This window comes from Chelon labrosus (assembly GCF_963514085.1).
Source record: "Chelon labrosus genome assembly, contig: SCAFFOLD_286, whole genome shotgun sequence".
Taxonomy (NCBI): domain Eukaryota; kingdom Metazoa; phylum Chordata; class Actinopteri; order Mugiliformes; family Mugilidae; genus Chelon; species Chelon labrosus.
The window spans coordinates 1-16000 of NW_028181534.1; the positions used below are offsets into that span (position 1 = coordinate 1).

Consider the following 16000-nt stretch of genomic DNA (forward strand, 5'->3'; position numbering starts at 1 on the left):
TAACAATAATATTCCTAAAAGCATGCAAGTTGAATATAACGAAACTGAAGGACCTGTTTTTTTATGTGTCCAACTTTTCTCTCCATCCAGCGAGGAAGAGGTGATGAAGAAAGGAGGAGAATATTACACGGACTGTGACGAAGATGCCACAGACCTGATCTGTGGGCTCATCCAAGAACTCTCCTCTCTAAAGTAAGCAGACGTCATTCTCCTTTTCTATATTCATTTTATTTTGTCACTTTTGTTTTACTTCCTCCAACCCTCCTCCCTTTCTTCTGTCACACTTACAGTCATGGACGAAAGTATTGGCACCCCTGGAACTTTTCCAGAAAATGCACCATTTCTCCCAGAAAAAGTGTTGAAATAACAAATGTTTTGGTATACACGTTTATTTCCTTTAAGTGCATTGGGACAACACAAAAAAGCAGAAGAAAAAAGCCAAATTTGACATCATTTTACACAAAACTCAAAAATTGACTGGACAAAATCATTGGCACCCTATTAAAACTGTGGGTAAATAATTTCATTTCAAGCATGTGATCCTCATTTAAACTCACCTGTGGCAAGCAACAGCTGCTGGCAATATAGAAATCAAAACTGAAGCCAGTTGGAATGTATAAAAGTTGACTCAACCTTTGTGTTGTTTGCCTGTGTATGCCACACCAAGCATGGAGAAGAGAAAGAAGAGGCGAGAATTGTCTGAGGACTTAAGAAGCAAAATTGTGGAAAAATATCAACAATCTCAAGGTTACACGTCAATCTCCAGAGATCTTAAAGTTCCTTTGTCAACTGTGCGCAATATAATCAAGAAGTTTTTAACCCATGGAACTGTGGCAAATCTCCCTGGACGTGGACGAAAGAGAAAAATTGATGCAAGAATGCAACGCAGGATTGTTCGAATGGTGGATAAACAACCTCAGTCAACTTCCACACAAATTCAGGCTGTCTTGCAGACTCAGGGTGCAACGGTGTCAGCTCGAACAATACGTCGTCGTCTGAATGAGATGAAGCGCTATGGCAGGAGACCGAGGAGAACCCCACTTCTGACACAGAGGCATAAAAAAGCAAGACTGCAGTTTGCAAGAACATACCTGAGTAAGCCTCAATCCTTCTGGGACAATGTTTTGTGGACAGATGAGACTAAGGTAGAGCTTTTTAGCAAAGCACGTCATTCTACTGTTTACAGAAAACCGAATGAGGCCTACAAAGAAAAGAACACGGTACCTACAGTCAAATACGGTGGGGGTTCAAAGATGTTTTGGGGTTGTTTTGCTGCCTCTGGGACTGGGTGCATTGATTGTGTGCAAGGAATCATGAAATCTGGAGACTATCAAAACATTCTGGCCCGTAATGTAGGGCCTAGTGTCAGAAAGCTGGGTCTGCATCAGAGGTCATGGGTGTTCCAGCAGGACAATGATCCAAAACACACCTCACAAAGCACCCAGAAATGGTTGGAGACAAAGCGCTGGAGAATTCTGAAGTGGTCAGCAATGAGTCCGGATCTAAATCCCATAGAACACCTATGGAAAGATCTAAAAATTGCTGTTGCGAGAAGGCACCCTTCAAATCTGAGAGACCTGGAACAGTTTGCAAAAGAAGAGTGGTCCAAAATTCCAGTTGAGAGGTGTAAGAAACTTGTTGATGGTTATAGGAAGCGATTGGTTTCAGTTATTTTGTCCAAAGGGTGTGCAACCAAATATTAAGTTGAGGGTGCCAATGATTTTGTCCAGTCAATTTTTGAGTTTTGTGTAAAATTATGTCAAATTTGGCTTTTTTCTTCTGCTTTTTTGTGTTGTCCCAATGCACTTAAAGGAAATAAACGTGTCTACCAAAACATTTGTAATTTCAACACTTTTTCTGGGAGAAATGGTGCATTTTCTGGAAAAGTTCCAGGGGTGCCAATACTTTCGTCCATGTATCTCTGCTCTAAACACAGAAAAGTATGTAGATGTAAGAGAAACTAACATTTGGAAGGATTTACACGTCAGCTTTGATAAAACTTTACCACGTCTAAAAATATTTAGAATATATCCCTTTCCACTAATAGATTCCTTCTCTGTCACTTACACTTAAAATCTCCAACTTACCTGGACATCTCATAGTTGTAAAACAAATCTGGTGGAAGGAATGTACTTAATTGCTGCCAAAACTGAAGATTTACCCTCTTTCTTTTTTGTAGTCAAAAGGTCATGACCACTCATCGAGAGCTGGAGGGCCTGCGCCGTAGCAGCAAAAGTTCAGGGAGCTCCAGACGTTGAGGATTTGTTGTATATGCTTTCCACCCCGACTTTACTGTTGCCCCAAACTGTTCATGGGTAAAGAAGTCACTTATAAGAACGTTTAAATATTTCACTTCAGTGTTCAGTCTGATTACTAGTTTTTCTGGTTCACAACTAATACAGCTGGCTGTAGTATGAGTCAGTGATCTGAATGTTATCTGTCACCTGAGACAACTGCAAAGTAATTCCATAAATAAAGATTACAAAGAATGCAACACATCAGTTTCACGACACTTGCCAAAAAAATAATTATATATATATATATATATAAAAGTCAACTTTGTGGTTGAATGTTTCCATAGTGGTCCAGACTCATTAAATTTGAAGCAAAGATTTTGAATTCAGACTTTTTTTTTTGCATAACATTCAAGTCACAGTCGAGGTGACATTTTAATTTTCCTGTTAAATGTGTGAAATTTTGATTTGTGGCAAAACAATAAAATTGCCAAAATGTACTCATTCTTGGGTCCACAAAAAAATTACCTCAAGGTGGTCCTGAGAAAGGAATTGGAGGAAAACAAAAACATGTCACAGGTGCAGTCGTAATCAAAAAACAAGACTACTGCATGTCACAGGAACAGGTATTTATTTACACACCTCAGCAGAAGAAGTCACTCTTATTTATATTTACATATTTTAAAATGCTGACATGGTCACATGATGTTTACATGCTGTAGTTTTTCTGTTACTGATGAGTGTATGTCTTACAAAATGTTTGATAGTGCTTTACTGAGTGCATGGACAGGAAAATATGAAAGTGGTCACTCCACCACGTTTTAAAAGCATGCATAACAAACATACATTTTTCTTTTCAAACATTTTTCTCCTCCCAAACATAGTACCTGGTAGTCGTTCTTGAAGTACTGTACTAAAGTCAGGCGCCAAAATGGCGCTGTTAAAGTAGGTAACGCTGAAAAAAGACCAGCTTTGGTAGCAGTTACAATCTGCTTTTAATAAAAGCTTTATATAAAACATGCAAAAACGTGCAAATTAAAAGCAAACCAAACACACATAGTCAAAACACACTAAATAAACCCACACGAAATAAATGAATAAAAATAAAAAAAATAAAAAAAGGAGTGCAGCTTTTGGCTGCCTGCTACCTGGCTCAGCGTTTAGACTGGGCGTACACGGAGCTGTACGCCCAGTCCACCTTAGGACAGAAGCGCTTGGTGTGAGCATTGGCCCCCGTTGCTCCGCACAGAGGACACACATACTGGCGCAGAAAGGGACATGCAACTTCTCCTGCCTGGTTCTTTAGCCAGTGGGATTCATACACCAACATGGACTCTCCGTTGTGCTTGCAGAAACTGCAGAACATGTGATTAGGAGAAGGGGGGCATGCTGCCGGCTCATGCTTTTTGAAACGAGTCTTCTTCTTGCGGTCTTTTGGGCCCCAGGATGCCATCGGTTTTGGCGCTAGCATCCTTGCGTTTGGTTTGTCAGCACCAGAGGAATCTGGTGCGTAGTGCGTATCGTCACCTGGGGGCAGTTGAGCCAATGAACCTGTCTGCGCACACACACGGGGGAGATCAGGCGCACCGCCTGCTCCGGGGTCACTTTGGCAAACTGCGTTAATACTCACAGAAGCCAAAGCCTGGCTCAGATCACCAGACTCCGAGTGATGAGGCTGGGACGCCGGGAGGGAGGACTCAGAGGCGGCGTTCGGGTCCAGGATCTCTCTGATTGTATCAGACAGTCCCATGTAGTCCCTCCAGGGCTGAAAACTTTTGCTGTTGGGCTCCATGAAGTACGGCAGGTGACGAAATAGCCCCCAAAGCGCGCAGTCCATTCTAGCTCCTTCTCGCCGGAGTTCTTGTATCAGGTCTGACAGGCTCCCTCAAACCGCGACGATCCAGTTGTTGTCTTTGAAATATTTGCTTACAAGTCCACTGCAACTCAGTAGCAAGGCCACAGGAGAAAAGAAGTTGTGATTGGTAATTAAGAACAAGTGGCAATTAAAGACACACCCACGGAGCCAGCAGGCAAATCACGTGAGCTCATGCAAGACACGTGCAGGTGAGTTAAAGTCTCAGTTTCCACCAATCAAAAAAAGCTATTTTAATCGTTGGTCACAAGGGAACAAAATCTTATACAACTTGTATACTCACTCGCCAAACATTAGGTAATATTTTAGGTAAATAGGTAAATAAAGGACATGAAAGTCCTGCAGTAAATCCTCCTTCATGACTGCTCTAATGTTCAGTTTATATTGAAACAGCGTCAGAGAGGAGGTCATTTAACTGGATGATCAGTTTGTTGTGCCGTGAAACTGGATTGAATTAAACACCAAAGCGTGTTATTGAGTCTAGATGGCTCACTTAAATGGAAACAAATCTTGGTACAACACAATTCAACAGTCCACAGCCTCCAAAAAGAAAACACAGTTGAATCAACAGCTCTTTATTTTGAACTAAAACAGAATATCATAACCTTCATGGAGATTTAGTTCAGGACTGTTAGAATGAATTTCACTAGTGTACATAATAAACCTGCAAGAAAGTGTATAAAGCCTTAAAAAAAAAAAAAAAGCTGATAAATTGTGACTCTTGATTTCATGATATACATATTTAAACTTTCATAAATGCAACACATGAATATGTGAAAGAAAGAATTCATTAACTGCATTTATTATTATTCCACTCACTCCCACTCTCCTTTCCAGTCTTCTAAATGTTAAAAGTACTCTCCTGTTTTCAGCAGAAATACGCAAGTGGATGATGAGCCAAGACTGCTCATGTGGGGGGAAAAAACAAGGCAGGTGTGGGAAAAAAGTAGTTTTTATTGATTATTTTAAAAAGTGGACATACGGTAGTTTACGGCGTGCTTTAACAGGCACTGTTTATCCTCAGTACTGTATTAAAATGACCAGTCTAAATGTGAAGCCTGTGGTGTGAGCACCATCCCTTCTGAAACACCATCCCATGTCTCTGACTGGTCATCAAGCTCTCTGGGTCTAATGGGAAACAGGAGATGGCAAAGTGATAACAGCCTGGAGAACATCAACATCAACACCAAGTAGACTTTCATACTAGCACAGCTTTCACTGAAGAGAAGTAGTATTTGTTTATCTCACACCAGTGCCACACTAAGTCAAATTTATTAAAAGCAGGTAATAGTGTGGGCTGAGTGCAGGTGAGTGATCAGGCGTCATACAGTGGCGTGTAAAGGTTTCTGTTACACTGAATAGTTAATAAGTAGAAAATCATCTGAAATTATTTTTCACCTTTTTGTGCAAGTTTAGGCTATAATTTTTGATTTCATGATAGATTCTTTTCAAAGTGAAAAGAAAATGAAAAGGAGCATGTGTCTGAACATTGATGATGGCGAATCTTTAAAGACATGGTGCTTTAAAAAAAAAAAAAAAAGCTTAAATGTCAACTTGACTTGTTTGTGTGTTGATGTTTCATCACTCAGAACTGAAGATGCTATTTGGATGAGTGGTGAAAGGTCTTCAACAAAACTCAAAGTCCATTTGTCTTTGTTTTAGCTTTGTGTTTTGGAGAGGAGCACCAAGTTAATGTTCGGGCAAACAAGAAGATTGAGGTCTCATAACTTTTCACAAGCTCTCAGTCCTTATTTTGCTTATTAAGATGTAAATAATTTACAGTATTTAGGAAAGGTTAAATGTTGCATATTTACTGTGACTCCTCAAACCTTGTCTCAACTGTCAGCAGTCATGGGCTCCTCTAGTCAGCTGCCTGGTACTGAAAATTAAAACATTTGATGCCAAGAAGGCAGAAAAAGACTAAGAGTATAGCAAATAGTTTTCAAGTACCAGTTTCCTGATGTAATTGAGAAGTGACAGTTAACTGTAATGGTGTTCGTCAAGTTGAGATCTTAAAAACGTTCCAGGAGAGCTGCAGATCACTCCTGACTGAAAAAGACCTTCAAGTCTCCTATGGAGAGGCGGTGCACTGATGCTGCATAAACGCAACCTTCATGAAGAGTCATCAGAAGAAAAGCTTTGCGTTGTCTGACCTCACCACAAAAATCATTGTTAGAAATTTTCAAATAAACATCTTAACACCCCTGAGGGAGGGGTGCAGGATTGAATGACATGAACACCTCTTTGAGTATGAAACAGGGTGACTTGGTTTTGTGATGCAGGAACAAGATGGGGCAGTGCAAGCCGAGCCTTCACAATACCCCAGCCCAAGCGTCATTCAGCATCTGTGGGTAGATGTCAAAGCGGTGCATGCATGACGGCCCAGGAATGTGAACCAAGAAAGAAGAAGGTGTAAAAATCCTCCAAACAAGAATCTAAGGATGGCCAAATAGGGTGTTATTTGGGGATGACGGTGAAAGAAAAAGAAATGTTGCTCAACACATTAAATGTGAAATCTTTATACCATCTAGAAATTAGTCACAGTAACACATTTTACGTGACACCATCTACAGTATGAGTGCATTTGAAGACTGCTCATCATTTTTTATGTTTTGGAAAACCAGAATTTAGATTCGATAGAAAATGAAGTACTCTGTGGGCACTGAATGTACAAACCCCTGCTGCTGTGAGTCTCGACTAACCTGCAGTTGTATGACAAACTAAGGGCAGAGTAGAGCTCAGGAGTGCTGGGGGTTTGAACTCTTGTTTGATGTGATCCGTTTACGGCGGCGGTACCCGACTCTGTGGACGAAGGAGTAATGGGAAGACAGCCAGATATGCTGGTAGGCCCCAAATCTGAAAAATCTGGACTCAAGTACATGGAAAGCTTTTAGTTTAGGACATTTCGACTAAATTGTGTCCACCGCATTAAAACCTCCAGCTCACTCACTCACTGAGACTGGTGCTCTCTCTCCTGTTTCTGCTTGGAGCTCCTTTGCCCAACAGAGGGGAGTCACACAGGTACTGCTGCTTCACGAGAAAGGCCTTGTGTTGCTCAAAATCACGGCGCTGTACACACAAGACAAAATGTACGCAGTGAAAAAAATGGATTTTAGGCCTGCTCTTCACCTCAGGTATGAGGAAGCTTCTGTAAAAGCTTTTCAGCGACCATCAAACAGAATACCTAGAATAGAGCTGCTACATCACTGAGTTGTATACTTGAGAGTTACAAACAGCATGTGACAGAATGATCCAGTCATTCCTTTCCATACCAGTCCTCTTTTTTTTTTTTTTTTGCTCACATCATGACTTAGTCGGATGGCGGCGTCGGTGAAGGACTGTCGCTCCCTTTCAAAAGTCCTCCGATGCTGATCGAGCTCCGCCCAGTGCGCTTGAAGACGTTCCCACTCTTCCAAAAAGTAGGAATCAGAGAGTTCAGAGGGGACAGGGGAAGCAAGGCCATCCTACAATAAGAGACCAGAGAGGATTTTGTGTCCGACACAGATGTTCAACTGAGGAAAGTGCATGGGCCACATGATGGAGGTATACCTGCAGCAGCTGCTGTTGTATCCTGACAAGCTGCTGACTCTCTTTCAGTTCAGTTTCCAGTTGGTTCATGAGCTTGTCTTGGTCTGTACCTGCAGCAGATGTGCCTGCGTTCAAAAGAGAGCACACCATGTTTTCCTTTAGAGTCATTTCAGTCTTTGGTTTGGCCGAATAAAAGTAACACTTGGTATATTTCTCTTAAGAGATTGTGCAGGGTTGTTTACCTTTAGACAGCATGTCCCAAAGTCTCCTCTGCACCTGTCTCCAACTCTGGACGACTCCCCCCGTCACATGCTCACCCAGCGCCGCCTCACTTTGATCCAACCTTTTGTCTACATCTTGGGCCGCACCTACTGAGTCTGACAGGGTCTTAAATAAAAGTTTGGACATTTTTGTTACATTGAAAGAAGAACCTTGGGTTTATCATCATGGATCTCAGTATTCAAGGCTCAGTTCTGATATCCAGACTTCAAATCACTCTCAACACAAACTCTTTATTGGAGTTACTACCTTTTGATTGATTCACACAGTCTTCCTTTATCACGGAATTGTACATGTTCAATTGTAGAAATTCATGGTAACTTAAAAGGTCATGTTTGAAGGAACATTTAACCTCCAGAACAGCTTCTAGAGGGAGCTTGTTTTGACTGATCATCTTTGTCAGCTTTGGCTCAAAATAGCTGAATCATTGATCATTGATCATTGATCATTTCTTTTAGATTAAGGGTGTGCTATTAACCATCATTCTTTCAAGTTTAAAGGACTCCTTATTCTTTCCTGACCTGCTCCATGTCCACTCTGAGGGCATGAAGTAAAGTGGTGAGGCTGTGACGCAGCTTCATCGCCTCTCTGAGCTCTGCCTCTCTGCGCTCCAGCATCAGACGCAGTGTTGTCTCTTCCCGTCTGCGAGGCGGAGATAAACGAGTGAATATTAAAAACAGAACAAAAAAGGCAAAGATCGGAAAGTGCACAGAAATTACATACTTTGCAGTAGACCTGAAGGATTTGAATGGTGGTTCTCTTTTGCCTTTGTTTCCAGGTGGAAAGTTGAGCACCTCTATGGCTGGGTAGAAAAACGTAAGAAGAGAATTATTATTTTTATTTTTTTTTTCAGGATGCGAGCAAACAGCCTTATCCAGCGGGACTGAGTCTCACAGGGTCCTTTCTCTCTGTGTCTGTCGGTCAGCTGTGAGAGACGCTCCTTCAGTCTGTTGCTGTGCAGCTCTCGACGCTTCAAATCCGCCTCCTGCTGGTTACAGTGCAGCTGCAGACGCTGGGACTGACAAGAGGAAATATGTTCAGAAGAAGGGGGTAAATACACTGATTTTCCAAAACATTAGGTACATTAGGTAAATGAAGGCATTCTAATATAACAGTCTGGCACTAAATCTTCCTTTATGACTGGTATAGTGTTCAGTTTATGTTGAAACTGCATCAGAAAGGTGGTCATTTGACCGTGTGAACGGTGCTTCTGTGATTAAGGCTAACCAACTGACTACAATGGGCTTGTCATAATTCAACAGTACAAAAAAACCACAATGAAAACACAGCTGAATCAACAAGTCTCTCTGTTATTTGAAACTAATGCTGAATACCTTCAGCAAACATGAAGCTTCATGAAGAGTTAGTGCAGGGCTGTTATATTAGAATGTGTTCATTTTCACTAGAGTATCAAATGAAGTGGCAAGTGCAGTTTAAAGACATGCATCTTACTTTGACGCGCTCAGATTTCAGCACGTCCTGAAGCCTGGCCACATGCTCATCCATCTCTTTTAATTGCTCCTACAAAATAAGAGTTTTTACTCAGAGGTTTTGCAATCCGTTTTGCTCATTAAATTTTTACCCACCCTGAGTGAGTCCTCTTGGCCCCCGTGCTGCTCCCCGTCGAGCCACCGAGAGGCGCTGTGAGGGAGCTCATTCAAAGGGTTCAGGCTGGGATTCCAAAGCAAATCTGTAGCGTAGTATACCGGAGAGATGGGGGGGGAGAGAGAGAAAGGAGGAAATTAAAGATAGAAACATGGTGGTAAGTGGGAGCAGAAGGAGGATACGACCCAACTGATTTCCCAACATCCATTCTCTGGAGGCTTTCGATCATGTGTACCTGCATTTCAGTTTCAAGGTGAAGTTAATTACCTGGGTACTCCTGCCGTCTTCCAACTTTCCTCTGGCCAAACCTGGACGCCATCTGGGTGCCACATTCACATATTTGGGACGAGTGGAAATATTACTCACAAATCTACTGTGCTCAACAAACTCTAATACATATATCAATTCACATCCATCCATACCTGAGCAGTAAAACTTCCTCGGTGAGATGCAGCGTTTCTTGTGCCCAGCTGATGACAGTTGTGCTAATTATCACTGACTAACTGCTTCTGGAGACTTATTTGGGCAGACTGCTCCCAAAGAAACCAGTGTTTAGGCTTGAACTACTTCTCATATAAGATACTTTCTGGAGAGTTCAATTAAAAGACAGATCCATGACAGGAGGAGTCGCCCTGTTGATCCCTGAGACTCACTCAGCTGATTACAATTAGATGAGCTTTTTTTTCTCCAAAATCTTCTGTGGAGCATGAAGTCCTAAGTTCATCTCGTCACGTCATGTGGTGTCATCTAACAGGCGTCTCTGGGTTTGTTATTGTATTAATTGTTCATGAGCATGAACAGAGCAAGCATAGAACATATTACAATTTTTTTTTCTCTTACAAATACACATCAGAAAACAAACACATTCTAATATAACATTGCCGCACTAAGGCCTCCTTCGTGACTGTTATAATGATCAGTCCGTGGTGAAACAGCATCACAAAGGTGGTCATTCAACTCTTTGATCATTTTGGAGGATGTAGTTTGTGTTTGTTTCTGTTATTTAGCCTTGTCCACTGACTAAGGGTTGTCAAAATAATAGAAACGTCTGTTGGTTCAGCACCATACAATTCATTAGCACTACAAAATCAGATTGTATTTAAAACAACTGCTGAATACCATAACCTAGTGTACATAATGAACTGGCAAGTTAACACACCGTGATGTCAGGAAACACGTTACAGTACAATAACATGTGACAAAGCAAATTTACTCCAGCAATTCTCTGGCACCATTAACAGCCAGAGTGTCTGTAATTCTTTATTACGACTATGAACAGATGATTTTCTTGGAGATTCTTTGTGAAGTCCATACATCCTTCCACTTTTGTGCTTTTTACCTTAATTTCTGAAACTCTTGAGGCTCTCTGCTATCATCTCCTTTGACTTATTCATATGTGAGTGTTTCGGTAGGAAAATAATTGTGGCGATCGGATGACATTGACCAAACTGTCAAACAGAAGTCAAACAACTCCTCTCAGTCCCTGTGTGAGACTGTTGGGACCTGGGTAGCTCCTTCACCCAGAGACGCTACAGGGGTCCTTTGTCCCAACAGCAGTCAGACTCTTAAACATCAGCATATCTTAGCACCGCTGTTGTTTCTCTCACATAAAGGATTCATGTTCAAAAATCACATACAGCATTTCACTGGTGTCTAAAAATGTAATTTATTTATTTTCTTAAAGATCACCCACAGTAGCAAAGTTTATAAAGATACAGGCTAGCAGTAGTAAAGGTTTTGGTTGATTGGAACATGATTCCCATGTGGAAAACAATTAAAGTCACTGCAGCGTGATTCGTTTAATACAAACAATAGTGAAAGATTTGACCAGAGATCTGACCATTTGTGTACCTAATGTGATAAACATTAAAGTTGCTACCACTATTAAAATAGTGTAAGGCCTTGATAATTAAATTAAAGAAATGACAGAGTGTAGGTTAATAAAACCAAACATACATCAGGCTGTTAAATATATACAGAAAAAATATGATAGGCTATTCAACAACCACAAGCCCTGAAGTGACAGGATAAAGTACCGTTGATTTGATAGTAACACGTTAAAGTTTGATTCAAATGAGTATAAGACACTAATCAGCGGTGTCTGTTGGCCACGTACACAGTTAAATCAAAGTCTCATGTCTGTACTGTAGTGTTTTGTAGAGACACACAATATGAAACATAATGTATATATTATATCAACAAGATAACATATTCCTATTCTTCAACAGCACCTGGTTTAACATTTTTAACATTTGACTGTTCTTCCACTAGGCACCCAAAACACAAGAGGAAGTTACACTTTCAGTAGCTGTTAACGGGCTGAATTTCACTGTTGAGTCACTAAAAGGAGACTAAACATCATGTTAAGTAGTCGAGACCATTTTCTGGTTGTTGTTGTTTTGTTTTTTTTGAACCTGTAGAGTTTGGCCCTGGTTTAATGTAACAGTAACAGAAGTTATGATACCATTAGTTTTGGCAAACAAGTAAACCAATTACCCCCTCCCCGAACCCACCAGCCCCCATGTCCTTCATCCCAATAGGAGCTGCTGGTAGACAGCGACATCAATTAGAAGTGAAGAAAGCTTCAACAGACAAATTCTGAAATCCTCCAGGTTTCCTCCTGCTGTAGACACAAAAGAACAGAAAACAAATAAATTAAGCGAAAACCACAAACATGAAAGTCATGAATAACAGCTGAAAGACATCTAGCTGCTTCAGTGGCTGCATTTACACAGACACTGTCGCTTCACAAATAATCAGGATAATAGCTATAACAGAACAGACGGAAAACATATTGTATAGGGTGGTGAAAACCTCTGATAATCCTTTTAACAGGAAACACTGCTAACTAACACATAAAGACTGGATCCAGTTGCATTCAGCTGGGTGGAAAAAATACATTCTTTCTGTGCATGTTTGCCCCACATGGGGTAAACATTATTTGACATGATAAATCACTGAATTAATTCAACTGAATGAGATAACAACATGTGCTGCCAACATTAACTTTGGGTTCAATCATCTTTTTAAACACTTGTTTGAACACACCTACCACCTCCGTGTTTCTGTCCCGCATGGAAACTATTTCACCCAGAGAGAAACGATCAGATGAAGGATGGTTATTAGGCATTAATATATTTACCTATTGAGCCAGTTATCAAAGGTTTACAACCCACCCCCTAATGAAAACCTCCTCTGCTGGGACCAGTCTGTTCCAACTTTGCTGGTTAAAATGAGGCATCTTTGTTTTGACTGGGCTATTGTTCTGACTATTTGTAGTATGCTAGTGTCCATGTAAACACAGCCATCATCAGAGTGTTATGCATGCAGGGACAGAATATAGCCACTGTTAATGTAATTACGACTCATGCTTTCCTGCAGGGATACGCCGATCAGTCATAACATCATGACCTACTGGTCATGAGATCTCCAAAGGTGCAGCTCTTGCTGGGCGTTCCTGGTATAATAATTTTTTTTAAAAATAGTTCTGTGTAACGGTTTCTGTTCTACTACACCAACAAATGGCATGATGTGGTCCTTCGCTCTGAGTTTATTAATCAAAGTTATAGAAGTACCTGACCAAACTACTGAAAGCTACTGGAGATAAGATCTGATAAGACTATGTTCATACAAGGAAAAGCAGACTCAGAGAAGCTGGAACCACTGAACATCAGGACATTTAGCTCGACAATAACTTAAATGATAAGGCCATTATCAAGATAGTTGTGAAATAATTTCTTTGGCAGATTAAGAGTCTTCATTCATCTTCTGTAACCGCTTGCCCTGTGAAGGGTCGCGGGAGCCTATCCCAGCTGTCATCGGCCTAACGCCGGTCCATCGCAGGGCTAACACAGAGAGAGGCAACCATTCACACTCACATGCACACCTATGGCCATCACCAATTAACCTAACAAGCATGTCTTTGGACGGTGGGAGGAAGCTGGAGTACCCGGAGGGAACCCACGCAGACACAGAGAGAACATGCAAACTCCACACAGAAAGGCCCAGTCGGCCCATGGAGTCAAACCTGGAACCCTCTTGCTGTGAGGCATCAGTGCCACCATGACACTGTTCCGCCCAGTCTTAACCCAATTCCTGACAAATAAATAACACATTATAACTTATCCAAAATAGGATCATGAGGCAATCAGGAATCTACAGTTAGGAATGGAGCATATCCAAGTATAAATACACCAACAAAGCAGCTTGAAATAGCAGAAACAATCTGCATATTAATTAAGAAAGGAAAATTATTTTCGAAAATCTATTTGGATAATCTGTTAATTGTTTAAGTGTCAAACAATCATCAAACAATGTCAAGCAATTGTCTTCCAATGTCACAATGTCTTTCATTTTACTATAAATTGAATATACTATTGATGGATAGATCATGCAAACTGTGATACAATTATTTAAGAGAATAATCTGCAGATCTTTCATCTTTCATCAGTCTATGATGAAAATGACTTTCGCTCCTCCTTATGCAAGTCTATCTTTACTTCTCAGTTCCCCTTTTTCTCTGGGTTTTTCCTTGCATGATCTAAAAATATTTGCCCTTTATAAGAAATGTCCAGAACTGCAACTAGCACCAATAAGCATCACATCCCTGTGCACTTCAAGCTCAGCCACACAGTGAGGCAGAAACTTGAAACACATGGTCAAGACAGCGGAGCCAGCTCTTCAGTACAGGACGGCAGTCCATCTACACCTGAAGGACATGGAAGACTCCTTTGATGACAACAATGTCCACATGTTAGCCATAGAAGACAGATGGTTTGAGGAGGATAAAAATTTGGACCACTTATCGTTTATCAGCCACTTACAATACAGACTTAAAATTAGTTTCACCTTCATTTGCCCCTTTAGTCTGGAGTTCCTGCCCATTAATGAGTCGTAAGAGTATGACTCATTGGAGGACAAAAAAAGAGGATCAAAACCAAATTCTTCTCATTTCAGGCGAGTATCTATCTGGTCGTTAATGGACCCTAGTCATGTGAATTTCAGGTATGCGGCCTAAACTCCCCAACAGCCATTTAGTACTGAAGAAGCCACTTAGATGAACCATAACCTGGATGATGGAGAATCTCCACAGACGACTGCAACCAACATTTATTTCCATTGCTATTTCAAAAACTTCCTTGAATAATTGATGGGATTTTTCTTGACCTATAAAATGTGAGACAACATTAAGCCATTCTCATCACACGTGATCTGTGCTCAAAGTGCGTTGTGTCAAGCAAAGAAGGTGGCATTAATTTCCTCTCTGGTGTAATTAACTGTGCTTAACTTGAGCCCCCAGCTGGAGCCTCTGTGAATCATAAAGCAGGCCTACCTCAGAACAGGGAGCAGGACTTAGGGGGCCTGAAGGGATTATCGCTGGAGGGGACTCCCATCAAAAGAGGGTCCTTGTTGGCATTTTGTAAACAGAAGTTTCTCAGCTCAGCAGCAGCCTGGGACACCTGCAGAGCCAGACATATGGTGTAAACTTCCCATCATACTGTCTGTGGAGTATCTATAAATGCACAGCTTCCCGTTGTGTCATTAACTTTTTTTTTTTTTTTTTTTGCATAACATTTGCAAGCAACGGCGCAATACACGGATGGGTGTGTCTATTGTGCAACTTGTGGAATCGTATACAAACCTGTTTCTTTTAGTTAACAGACACTAACAGGCCCAACTTTCCAAACAAACATGTCCCTTCCCTCAATCCGCTGACAATGTGAAAACTTATTAAAACTGACAGCCTTTAAAACAAAGGGAGAACTTGTTCGCTTGTAGCTGCGGTTTAGTCAAGCAGAAACTAGTTTCAGTGTGTTTGTAAAAAATTATTTTCCGGACCACTTTGTCGAGTCTATGACGGACGGAGTGAAGCTGGGTGTCATTTCTAGTTAGTCTCCGCCATTCAACAGCAGGTTAGCCCAGTCTTCCGTGTTTGTGTGTCAGTGTTGAGCTGCTCGTACCTTTATCCTGCGAACACTGGCTTCAAACCGGAGTTGTTTCACGGCCCTTTGAGCGAGAATTAAGTGGTTGTTGGCATTGTTGTTGGACATGACGACGGCTGTCGACAGAGAGCGGATAGAGAAGGACTCTGGGCTTGTTTTGCGTACACGGACAAAACCGAGCGGAAATTAACCCCAACTGCTCGAAACCGGAGTCAGTGGGAAACATCGCTGACTTATCGCCCCGCCCCCTCCGTGCTAATCCAGCCATTCTATTGGGCGGCCAATACGTCAAACAAATAATAAAGCCACGCCCTTCACGACACAAGACTGTCAGTTTCCTGGAGAGCTGAGGTTTTACAGTCAATGGGTTTACTGTGACCTCCAACCCCAAAATAGGGGTTGTACTAGTAATACTAGTTTAATACTAAAATATTAGTTTTATTAGCTTCTAGTTTGCTTTCAGTAAAATGGGAGGAGTAAATGTGCTAAACATTAGTGCAATATATTGTTGGCGGAACCTGTTGGACTAACAGATGGAC

General features: G+C 41.2%; 2 protein-coding genes across 6 annotated transcripts; both read right to left on the minus strand.

The window, feature by feature from the left end:
• Window positions 1–2854: 2854 nt before the first annotated feature.
• Window positions 2855–4180, minus strand: LOC311509969 (nanos homolog 3-like). Its single transcript, XM_084575426.1, has one exon. It carries the CDS (start codon window positions 4069–4071, stop codon window positions 3388–3390), a length of 684 nt encoding a protein of 227 aa, XP_084431552.1. The 5' UTR covers window positions 4072–4180; the 3' UTR covers window positions 2855–3387.
• An 872-nt stretch (window positions 4181–5052) lies between these two features.
• LOC311509970 (afadin- and alpha-actinin-binding protein B) lies at window positions 5053–10079 on the minus strand. 5 transcript variants are annotated; one of them, XM_084575430.1, is made up of 13 exons: window positions 9942–10079; window positions 9787–9838; window positions 9501–9604; window positions 9367–9435; window positions 8809–8932; window positions 8638–8716; window positions 8436–8556; window positions 7878–8022; window positions 7657–7760; window positions 7410–7571; window positions 7058–7176; window positions 6810–6972; window positions 5053–5235 (listed from the first exon to the last, which is right to left on the minus strand). In XM_084575430.1, the coding sequence occupies exons 2-12, from the start codon at window positions 9836–9838 to the stop codon at window positions 6846–6848; spliced, it is 1206 nt and encodes a 401-aa protein (XP_084431556.1). In that variant the 5' UTR covers window positions 9942–10079; the 3' UTR covers window positions 5053–5235; window positions 6810–6845. The 5 variants fall into 5 exon arrangements, with proteins under 5 accessions (XP_084431556.1, XP_084431557.1, XP_084431555.1 ...); XM_084575431.1 differs by having other exon boundaries at window positions 6810–6909; window positions 9942–10078; XM_084575429.1 differs by having other exon boundaries at window positions 6810–6909; window positions 7062–7176; window positions 9942–10075.
• Between the last annotated feature and the right edge of the window lie 5921 nt (window positions 10080–16000).

Coding starts and splice junctions, on each gene's coding strand:
- LOC311509969 (XM_084575426.1), bottom strand. CDS start 4,071: ATGGACTGCGCGCTTTGGGGGCTATTTCGTCACCTGCCGTACTTCATG.
- LOC311509970 (XM_084575427.1), bottom strand. CDS start 9,838: ATGGCGTCCAGGTTTGGCCAGAGGAAAGTTGGAAGACGGCAGGAGTAC. Junction 6,973..7,061: donor GAGAGAGAGCACCAGTCTCA/GTGAGTGAGTGA, acceptor ACTTGAGTCCAG/ATTTTTCAGATTTGGGGCCT. Junction 5,236..6,809: donor AGTTTGTCATACAACTGCAG/GTTAGTCGAGAC, acceptor GTTTCCCATTAG/ACCCAGAGAGCTTGATGACC.